The sequence below is a fragment of the Coptis chinensis genome, chromosome 4 (assembly GCF_015680905.1).
Source record: "Coptis chinensis isolate HL-2020 chromosome 4, ASM1568090v1, whole genome shotgun sequence".
NCBI classification, from domain to species: domain Eukaryota; kingdom Viridiplantae; phylum Streptophyta; class Magnoliopsida; order Ranunculales; family Ranunculaceae; genus Coptis; species Coptis chinensis.
In genome coordinates this window covers 69,688,138-69,699,635 of record NC_141459.1, presented here as the reverse complement: position 1 = coordinate 69,699,635, position 11,498 = coordinate 69,688,138, and the positions used below count along the sequence as shown (strand labels likewise).

The window sequence follows — 11,498 nt, the reverse complement described above, 5'->3', positions numbered from 1 at the left end:
ACCATCAAACACGGCCTTGTAAGTGTTTGCTCTTTGCATCCACCTCTTCAAAATAAAATGAGCTGGAATCTCTTCGACGTCATATCGCAGAAAAATCTCCAATAGATGAGCACAAGGTATACCCATAAACCTGAAATACTTACATTCACACTCAGCCTCCAGGGTTATTCTATCAAAGCTCACTTTCCAAACATTGGTATTCTGAAGCTTTCTTGATTTCAAGAAATAAAGTCCAATTCCATTATTGTCAATCTACTCTTCAACAACTTTGTAGTGGTTTCTTGCTTTTTCCACCTGAGACTTAAATTTATTAAAAACATTAGCTATGTACACTTTGCCAGCATGCTTCAAAAGGAATTCATTTCTACCCACATTGCGACATTTATGTTCAGTGTTGTAATCAAAGTCTCTTTCATGCTTGACAATCAATCTCAAACATCTTTCGTTAAACTGCATGAGAGTAGTCGTCGAACTAACAAAGTTATCATAATAAGAGTTCATTGATTTACTTCGTCCAGTTGTGTTCATTCCAGCAAAGAAGGTGTCTAAGTGATAAACTCGAACCCAATTTCTTCTTAACTCATATATTTCCTTCAACCAACTATGCTCCACCAAATTGTACTCAGACATCACTACAGGCCACTTTCTTTCAAAGTCATCTATCCTATAGGATTTAAGAATGGAGCTTAACTAGCAAAGGTGTTGTTTTTATGGTAGACATGGCCCAACTTCTCTGAAAATTTATTAGAAACATACCAAAAACAATGACGATGTCGCGTAGAAGGGAATACCTTACCAATCACTGCAGTCATCACCCTGTCTTGATCAATGAGAATTGAAGTTGGAGGGACACCACCCATAGCTGCAAGCCAAGTCTAAAATAACCACACAAATGTTTCCTCAGTCTCATCAAGCAATAATGCACAACCAAATTGAATGGATTGAAAATGGTGGTTGACACCAGTGAAATGGGCAAAAGGCATTTTGTAAATATTAGTTCAGTAAGTAGTATCAAAAGATACAATGTCTCCAAAGTACTCGTACTACACCCGAGACCGTCCTATCCAAAAAATAATAATTGCAGTGCCATTAGGATCCAGTTGAACAGCATAGTAGAATTGAGGATTTTCTGTGCTCTTTTACTTAAAGTAATCAAGTACAGCCGTCGCATCATTTTATTTTGGTTTTTGCAATCATCTTTTGCTAATTAGGTTAGAGGTTTCCAAATGTTATGAAATTTTATGGAGATGATCTTTATGGTGAGTAGGTCATATCCAAAAAAAACTAGGGTTGAATTCATTTTCTAGGTGCAGTTTTACTTGCGTACTTATTTTAACTTAAAATAAGTATGTACTTCTAAGATCGGGACTGTAGAAGTACATACTTATTTTAAGTTAAAATAAGTACGTAAATAAAACATCACCTAGAAAATGAATTCAACTCTAATTTTTTGTGGGTATTACCTACACACCATAAAGATCATCTATACAAAATATGAGCTCATTTGCAAACCTCTAACCTAGCTAAAAAATCCAACATCAAAAACTCCAAAAGATGTAAACAAACATTCCTATCAACCAAGAGTACATTAACAAGAGATGAAAAGTTCACCATTAGGATAAACACTAAACTTCCCTATAGCATCACCATAACGTTGACTAGTACAACCACAAGTAACTTCCACACAATCTTCACATCTTTTAAAAAAATTCAACAAAAACTTAATTATAAAACTCAAACTTAATCAAAATTATAAACTTAATCTAAATTACCTTCATTTTTGGAAAAAAAAAATTCGTGATTAGCTCCGTCCTTCCTTCTCTAAAACTACATTGAACAAGAAATGACCATAAACTTATCAAACAACAATTAAAACAAAAATCTTGGAAATTCAAGAGAGAGAGAGAGAGAAAATAGAGCAAGAGAGGGAGAGAGAAAGCGTACTTGTTTGGTGCTTTGATTTCATGTTTACCTTCGTGAGTTTAATTTTCGGTGAGTTTGTTTATGTGAGTTTACGAAAACCCTTTGTGAGTTTGTTTCTGTGAGTTTTTCATAATCACAAGTTTAAGTAAACTAACTATCTATGCGTAAACACAAATAATCAATCAACTAAATAAGTGCTTAGATCAATATTCCTACTCTCAAATAATAATGAAGTAATATAAAGAGTACGGATTCGTTCCACTCCTAAACTACCAAGACATAAATGAAATTCAACTAATCAAACACAAAGAAACAATGGTGAGAGTAATATTATGTTGAGAGATTTCTATTCTACGATTATACTACGGATTCAAATAAATCTAAATTAACTAAACTAATAGAAATAGGGTTTTGATGGAAGAGAAAGTTATAGAAAAGAATAATCAATCCACCTAATGATTAGTTTCAAGCAAGAATAGAATTATTCATTGAAAAGAGATCATCTTTAGGTTTTCACACAATGATCCAACCTAAATCCTAAAACTTTATCATCCCTAGCAACAACCTACATCGCTATAGTCATTATTACTAGCATGTAGGATTATTACAACCAAGTCTCTCGACTTAATTACAATAATCTCTAGTTTAATTTACTATATGCTTATTTTAGAAGTCATACAATAAACTAAACTCATTGGAATACATACACAATTAAATAGTTCTACTAAGCAATCTATTCCTCATTAAGCTTCATAATCACTCCCTCTAATGGGGGATTAGCCTAATATTATTGGATTAATTAAACTAAAATAATGAAAGGAAGATATAATGTAAAGAAGAAGTAATTGAATTAAATAAACTAAAGCTTTTATTAAAAGGTTCTAATGGAGGCTACAAACTAAACTCATTAACTAAACCTAAAACTAAACTAAAAAGGGAGAGAGAGAGAGAGTTTGTTGATATACATGTGTTGTGGCAAGGAAGATCATTAGTATAGGTATTGCCCCTATGCACATATATCATGCCCAAATGGTTGTGATAGTGTCCAGGAACTGAAGAAGTTTGCGAACCTCGAAAGAAAATGTCTTGATCTATTGAAGTGTCTAGTATGTAGAAAATGTGAGTGGTTAGATGCTGTAATGGAAAAGGTTAAGAGTAGTTAAGACTACTGTGATTATATATATATATATATATATATATATATATATATATATATATATATATATATAAGATAAATTCATTAACACTATTTATTGATGATTAAGAGGAAACAAACATCTACGAAATTAAATTATAATAATTGACTCAATGTCGGTCACCCTTAATGCTCTATAGATGCTCGATGAGATCACTTTTAAGTCTATCACGCATAACCTTTTTGTATAGGCCCAATTATGAAAAGGATGCCAGGTCAGCCGACGTCATATGGGAGTCAGAGTAATATGATAGAGCAGGAGCATAGGAACCGAGCCAGGGAAAGGACCAGGTCAGCGGGACACCAAGTGGGATGCATCTTAGTAATATAAATTGGGAAGTATGCGATCCTAGCCGAGAAACCCTAGATCGCGGACGTGGCAAGTGTACGACATGAAGGGGATCAGTCAGATGGGAGAACAGCTGGACGGTCAGGAAGTGAGAAGAAACAAGTATAAAGAGAAGGAGATGGGAAGAGAAAGGGGGCACAGTTAGAGAGAAGAGGGAGTGTTGTGAGTGCATTATTTCAGAGCGATTGAACAATGGAGTTTTTAGGTCAATACATTTGGCGCTGTCTGTGGGGACAGAACAAAGGCAAGGTAGAGATGGCACCGAAAAAACAAGTAGGCAGACCGAAGAGAGTGGCAGTGCAGGAACCAACACCAGAGGCAGTGATTGATGAAGAAGGAGGCAGGAGAGAGGATCTGGAGATAGAGGAGACACGGCTTATGAGGGAAGAGATCGGGCGACTAAGAGAGGAGAATGATGGGTTGAGAAGAGAAAGGGAAAGAGAAGAAGAAGATATGGGCGGGGAGGCAAACGATAGCTCTGAGGAGGAAGAAGAGGAGCCGAACTTCGTGGAAAATCCAGTGGCCGGCTTGACAATCGAACAGGTGCAAAAGATGATAGACAAGGACAGAGAAGCAAACCAGCAGAAGGGGAAAAGTCGCAGAGGAGCGGCCATCCAAGTGGTGGCGGGGCTAAATCGCAACCCTTTGGCGGACGGCATTTAGGCTTTAGAGGTCCCAAAGCGCTTTAGTCAACCTCGATTCGAGAGGTACGATAGGAAAGGAGACCCAGCGGACCATATCCACCACTTCAGGCAGCAGATGTCGCTATGGCAGGAGCCGCAGTATGATGGATTGCGATGCATTATGTTCCTAGCCAGTTTGAAAGGCGGGGCTTCGGATTGGTACTATCGGTTGACGGCGGGGAGCATAAAGAATTTCCAAGAGTTGGAACAGGCCTTTGTAGACCATTTCATACACCACAAGAAGCGTGCGGTGGACATCACGGCCTTGTTTAACGTGAGACAGAGGTCGGCCGAGATAGTAAGAGAGTATCTATGTTGGTTCAAAGCCGAGACATTGAAGGTCAAAAATTTGGATGAAAGGACCGCAGTTATCGCATTTGAGCGAGGGTTGCGTCCAGGGACGGGAGTGCACCAGTCGGTCACAAAGAATGAGATTACAACATTGCACGAACTATATCCGCGTGTAGAGAAAAACATCTGGTATGAGGACACTTTACCGAAGAGATTAGGGAAAGTTGTTTTGTCTTTGGAGAAAGATAGGGAGCAGCGCAGGGAAGGGGCCTCGAAAAAGGAAAGTGGGGGGTACCGCGGTTGCCCCTCGAGGGTTGAAAGAGTACGGGAAGGGATTTGATGGGAGAATAGAGAAAGGAAGCCATACCGGGAGACAGAGGTGACGCCATTAAATAGACCATTGAGAGAAATATTGCCTTTGATTAAAAACTTGCGGGGGTATGAAGGACCGCAGAACACACCTATAGAGCTACCGGATAAGCCGTTCTGCGCCCATCACCAGATGCGTAACCATGAGACTGATGACTGCCATGCTCTGAAGTGGATGGTTTAGAGATTGGTGGAGAAGTGCCAGATGAAGGAGTTTGTGAGGGATGCGCAGAATGATGAGCGCTTGCCGCGACAAGATCAGTTATTGGGGACTATACATGTGATCTTCAGTGGAGAGGTACTAAGTCATAATGCACACAGAGACAGGGTAAGAAGGACCGCTAGCATCCAACAGATCAATGACAGGACTGATATGCCACGACCAAAAGGGGGGTCAGCTGAGGACAAAGACACAATGACCTTCAGCAAGGCAGATTTACGGGTAGGGGACTCCCCCCATGAGGACGTGTTGGTTATCATGGTGGTAATGGGCAATTACCTAGTGAAGAGAGTGTTAGTGGATTGTGGCATTGCGGTGGATCTATTGTTCAAAGGAGCTTTGGAAGAAATGGGAATGGATCCGAGGCAACTGAGGCCTCCGCGCACTAATTTATACGGGTTCAATAGAAGTATGATGAAGCCTTTAGGGGAGCTCTTGCTGCCAGTAACAACGCGACTGGTGATAGTATTTGCATGGTTCATGGTGGTAAATTCTGCCTCGCAATACAATGCTATATTAGGGAGGAGATGGATTCATGAGATGAAGGCTGTCCCATCTACGTACTATCAAGTGATACGGTTCCCTACTCCAACGGGCAAGTATGAAGTCCGTGGTGATCAGGTGACGGCCAAGAATAGTCATAGGGGAACAGTGAAACGCTTGGTACACGGAACAGAAGAGGAAAGTTCCCACCCAAGGAAAAGGCAAGCATAGCAATTACAGAGTGACTCCGCGGAGAGTAAGTTGGAACCTGCGGAGGGTACAAAGACGCTGGATGAAATTGAAGTGGTGAATATAGGGGATGGAGAGGAAGAAAGGTTCACATTAGTAGGATCCAGTCTGCCGGATGACTGGAAGAGTAAGTTAATACAGTTTTTTTCGGAGAATAGGGATGTGTTTGCTTGGATAATTGAGGACGTTACGGGATTAGACCCAGAATTTGCATGCCATAAGTTGCACATGAGAGAAGATGCCAAGCCAGTAAGGTAGAGGATGTGGAGCATAAGACCAAAGTATGCAGAGGACATCCATAAAGAAGTACTGCAGTTGAAGGGAGGTGGCATAATACGGGAGACGGAGTTCACCAAGTGGCTGTCCAATATAGTTGCAGTACCTAAAAAGAATGGCAAGGTATATATGTGCATAAATTTCATGGATGTGAATAGAGAGTGCCCCAAAGCCAGTTACCCCATGCCACGGGTAGATGAGTTGGTGGATAGGACCACAGGGCACAAGGTATTCTCATTCATGGACGCATCTATGGGGTATAACCAGGTTGCGATGTATGGGCCGAATCAGGAGAAAATAGCATTTGTAGTAGAAGGCGGCACGTATTGCTATACAAGGATGCCATTCGGGTTGAAGAATGTTGGAGCCACGTTCCAGAGATTGGGGGAGAAGATGTTTGAGAGCAAGATTCGAAAAGGGATTGAGATATACATAGATGATATGGTGGAGAAAAGCATGTTGGAGGAGGACCATTTGGAGGGCTTACGGGAGACATTCAGTATACTGCGGAAGTATAGTTTGAAGTTAATCCAGAGAAGTGCACTTTTGGAGTGACCACGAGCAAGTTTTTGGGCTACATCGTGACTCATCGAGGAATAGAGACCAACCCTGAGCAGATAAGAGCCTTGATAGAAATGCTATCCCCACAGAATGTAAAGGAGGTGCAGCGGCTTGCAGGAAGGGTGGCGGCGTTGAATAGGTTCATTTCCAAGTCATCCGACAAATGCAAGCCACTGTATCGACTGTTGAGAAGTACCCCAGATTTCTTATGAACCGCAAAGTGTGAAGAGGCATTTCAGGAGTTGAAGGGGTACTTGGGCAAGGCACCTTTATTATCCTGGCCAGAATAAGGGGAGAAGTTGTACTTGTATTTGGGGGCCTCCGAGTATGCGGTAAGTTTGGTATTGGTCAGCCTCGTGGATAGGGTGGAGAAACCGATGTATTTTCAAAGTAAAACATTACTGGATGCAGAGACGCGGTATAGTAGAATCAAGAGGTATGCCCTGGCACTAATTTTCTCGGCACTGAAGCTAAAGCCCTACTTCGAATCTTACTCCGTTGTAGTGGTCACAAACCTACCCCTCAAACAGGCATTAAGGACCGAGAGTTCTGGGAGAATGTTGAAATGGGCAGTGATGCTTACCACGTACGAGATACATTATCAGGTAGGGACCGCAGAAAAGGCGCAAGCAGTGGCAGAATTTCTAGCAGAGTTCCCCGCTGAGGATCCCAATTGAGGAGAAGATATGGTTATCGAACCAGAGAGAGATATGGAGCCCAACGTGCTGGACCCTTGGGATAAGAGAAATGGATGGAGGGTGTTTGCGGATGGATCGGCCACTGATGAAAGCAGCGGCATAGGGGTGGTGTTGGTTACACCCGATAACCATATAATAGAGCTAACTATAAAGTTGGGTTTTGCGGCATCCAGTAATGAAGCGGAGTATGAGGAAGTGATAGCGGGATTGAGGATGGCAAAGGATTTGGGGGTCAAAGTACTCAGATTTGAATCTCATGGTTTGCCAAGTTAATGGTGGGTTCACAGCTTGATGCCCAAGAATGGCAAAGTATTTGAAGGGGGTGCATGAGAGGTCTAGCAAGTTCGAGAAGATTCAATTTGTTCACCTGGGTCGCGGAGAGAATAGGCATGCAGACGCGCTGGCATATGTGGCGGCCGCAATGTCGGGGTCAGAGGAAAGGACGATACGGGTAGGAAGATTGGACAAGCCTAGTACAGAAGAGGTGGTAGAGGTGTATCAGATTACTGAGGAGGAAGAGTGTTGGATGGATCTCATTAGAGACTTCTTGGGGGGAAGGGAGGTGACAGACAAGAAAGAAAAGAGAAGGTTGGAATAGACGTCCCAAAGGTACGTCCTAGTGGAAGGTGAATTGTACCAAAAAAACTTCAACGGGACCTTGTTAAAGTGTCTAGGGCCACGGTCGGCTGCATAGGTGTTGGGAGAATTGCACGAAGGTGACTGTAGGAGCCATTCGGGGGGGGAGGACCACCGCGCACCAGCTATTGATGGAGGGTTACTTTTGGCCCCATATGGAAAAGGATACGGTGGATTTCGCCAAGAAGTGCGACAAGTGTCAGAGGTTCTCGCAAACGATATTCGCACCCGCGGAACCCCTGCATAATGTTTCGAGCCCGTGGCCATTTTCTATGTGGGCTATGGATATTGTGGGACCGCTGCCCATGGCAAGCGGCAAGAGGAGATACATGATGGCAGCCACAGACTACTTTACTAAATGGATTGAAGCCATCCCTTTGTAGCAAGTCAAGGAAGCGCAAGTGATTAAGTTTCCATGAGAGAACATCATATGTCGGTTTGGGTTGCCATATGCTATCATCGTAGATAATGGGACATAGTTCACAGGAGCTAAAGTGGCAGTATTTCTACAGGCCTACAAAGTGAAACAAGGATTCTCGGCCCCCTACAATCCAGAAGGCAACGGACAGGCGGAATCTTCCAACAAAACGATAATGAACAATCTGAAAAGGAAATTGGAGGATAAAAAGGGCGCGTGGGCCGATGCGCTAAACCATGTGCTCTGGGCTTACCAAACCACTCCGCGGATGAGCACCCAAGAGACACCGTTTGCCTTGGCATACGGAGTGGAAGCCATGATTCCTTCAGAGATTATCGCGGCTACAATGAGAACCAAGGCTGTGGAGGATGGGTCGAATTGGTGCATATTGGCTGGGGACTTGAACCTGATAGAAGAGAAAAGGGACTCAGCTCGCATCTGACTAGAGGAATATCATAGAAGGTTACAGAGACAGTACAACAAAAGGGTCAGACCACGGTGTTTCAAGATAGGGGAGTTGGTGCTGCATCGGGTGACCCCAAGTACAAAAGAATAGAAGGATGGGAAGCTGGGCCCTAACTGGGAGGGGTTGTACACCGTGGCAGAGTCGGGAGGGTCAGGAACTTTCAAATTGCAGACCATGAAGGGTAAACGGGTAGAGAAGCCATGGAATATAAGACTGTTAAAAAAGTTTTACAATTGAATGTAAGAAAATCCCGAGTAATGTAAGGAGGTCCAAAATAGAGGACGACAGCCGTATGTAAATGTATAAAACCACAGCACTTTTGTGAATAGAATTGTGTTTGTCACCTATAATGTTTTAGGGAAGAGTACAAACCATGTACCAGCGGAAAGAGAAGAGACGCATGGGGCAATAGAGTGCCCCCAACAGGTGTAAGAGCCTAAGAGAGCCGCGGAGTGGGATGAGCCCTCCACGGATCAGAGATGTTAGAGACACGTGGGGCAATAGAGTGCTTCCAACAGGTGTAAGAGCCTGATGAGTCGCAGAGTGGGGTGAGCCCTCCGCGAATCAGAGATGCCGGAGACACGTGGAGCAATAAATTCCTCTCAACAGGGGTAAAAGCCTGGTGAGTCGTGGAGTGGGATGAGCCCTCTGCGGAATAGAGATGTCAGAGACACGTGGGGCAATAAAGTGCTCCCAACAGGTGTAAGAGCCTGATGAGTCGTGGAGTGGGATGAGCCCTCTGCGGAATAGAGATGTCAGAGACAAGTGGGGCAATAGAGTGCTCCCAACAGGTGTAAAAGCCTGATGAGTCACGGAGTGGGATGAGCCCTCCGCATAATAGAGATATCAGAGACACGTGGGGCAATAGAGTGTTCCCAATAGGTGTCTGAGTGAGCTGCGGGGCGGGGTGAGCCCCTCGTGGATCAGAGATGTCAGAGACACGTGGGGCAGTAGAGTGTTCCCAGCAGGTGTAAGAGTATGAGGGAGCCGCGAGGCGAGATAAACCCCTCGCGGATCAGAGATGTCAGGCGCAATAGAGCGAATACGACAGTTGCAGGAAGCCTTCAGGGCCCCGTGGACCAGAAGCGCAGGAGACTTAGGGGCAAAGAGAGTGTCCCGGCCTATTTTAGAGCGCCTCAGGAGAAAAGGCAGCAGAGGGGTTGAGCCCTTCGCTGACGGTAGAGAGGAAGAGAGCTTGTAGAAGAATCAAAAAGGAAGCAGAGATTTAGATAAAGAGAAAAATGGTGGATCAAATTGATAAGGAGCCTCAAATGATAAAGAGACAATAGTATAACATACAAAATACAAAATATCATGATAAAGGGGAAGTATGACCAATCACAAGGCCAGGAAAGCAAAAATGTCTTATTACAGCACAAGGGTCATTAAATCATTTTGGCAACAGATTCATTAACAGGAAACACATCGGAGGGCGGTTGATCATGGGCGACAATGACATCTTCGGAGATTTCTGCAGAGAGAGCCGCAGCAGCTTCCAAGGTGGTACGTTCGTCCGACTCCAGCTGCGCAGAAAGAACCTCTTAAGTCGGCAACACGTCCCTGGTGGCCTCAGAGGTGCCAGCCGCTGGATTGGCAGGCTTTTCCAGGAGAAGGCGACCTTCTTGGATGAGCCTATCCATTGCTTCTTGGAGTTTCCTAGCCACCCTCTTGTCGGCTAGAAGCTTGAAGCGGTCGCAGAGTGTATTCATGTCGGACAAGTTCTTTTGCGACTCTGCAGCACAAGCATCCTGATGTTTCTGTTTGAGTGTCTCCAGGGCATCCCGATGTTGTTGGGCCATAAATTCCAAGTTGAGTTGATGGTGCTGGAGAAGGGAATCCCGTTGCTACCTTAGACGGTCATTAACTTGGTCCATGGACCTTTGATGAGAACTCTCCACGGTCTAGAGCTCGTCTTGAGCCTTGAGTTTGGCCAAGTTGGCAGCCGCTAACTCGGATTGAAGGCCCGCATAGGCCGCTCTCAAGCCCAGGGGGCCGTCCAACTCCTTCTCCATAGCAATCAGCTTGTTTCTGGAACTGAGCAGGCCGCTGATCATAAAAGAGATATCCAAGCTGACCTGAGACCCAAGGGAGAAGGTTTAAAAAAAAACACACACACACCCTTTCCCAGTTAGTGTACAACGAAGTATGGTGCGTATCGAACGTGCCTGCATCTGCATACGCAATGTCCTGGGGCAAATGAGAGTTGTAAAACAGGGAGGAGGCAACCGCGGCATTGTCCAGACCAGAGTCGTCAATATTGACTCGGCAGTTGTGCACCTTGAAGACCGGGCAAAATTCTTCCGCGATGAAAAAGGCGATGCTTTGGGGCATCGTGGGTCTGGGCGAGGCGGGTTCCTTGCCGGCACGATGGAAGGGGGGTGGTGAAATGTCCTGGGACCGAGTGGGAAGGTTGAATGCAAGGTCTCCCGAGGCAGGGGCATGATGCGTGGAGAGGTCGGGCTCTGCAGAGCATGCTGTCCGCGGCTTCTTAAACGGCGGCTGTTCAATGGAAGTCTATACGACGGAGGGGGAAACCTTAATGACTGCTTCATCATCAGAATTGCTGTCAAACAACTTCTGCTTGTGAACATCCATGTCGTCTATAGGAGAGTTGTGGTATTGATCGTCCCAGTTAGAGATAGAGCAGGATGAGGGGACACCTTCCGGAGCAGAGGAGGTGC

At 44.4% G+C, this 11,498-nt stretch overlaps 3 protein-coding genes across 3 annotated transcripts; all 3 read left to right on the top strand.

Moving 5' to 3' along the window:
- Window positions 1–4,226: 4,226 nt before the first annotated feature.
- LOC147504567 (uncharacterized) lies at window positions 4,227–4,781 on the top strand. The gene has a single exon (XM_086605270.1). It carries the CDS (start codon window positions 4,227–4,229, stop codon window positions 4,779–4,781), a length of 555 nt encoding a protein of 184 aa, XP_086461396.1.
- Window positions 4,782–5,015: 234 nt separating this feature from the next.
- On the top strand, window positions 5,016–5,744 carry LOC147504566 (uncharacterized). The gene has a single exon (XM_086605269.1). The coding sequence runs from the start codon at window positions 5,016–5,018 to the stop codon at window positions 5,742–5,744; it is 729 nt and encodes a 242-aa protein (XP_086461395.1).
- Window positions 5,745–7,718: 1,974 nt separating this feature from the next.
- LOC147504565 (uncharacterized) lies at window positions 7,719–8,793 on the top strand. The gene is made up of 2 exons (XM_086605267.1): window positions 7,719–7,859; window positions 8,446–8,793. The coding sequence occupies exons 1-2, from the start codon at window positions 7,719–7,721 to the stop codon at window positions 8,791–8,793; spliced, it is 489 nt and encodes a 162-aa protein (XP_086461393.1).
- Window positions 8,794–11,498: the final 2,705 nt, after the last annotated feature.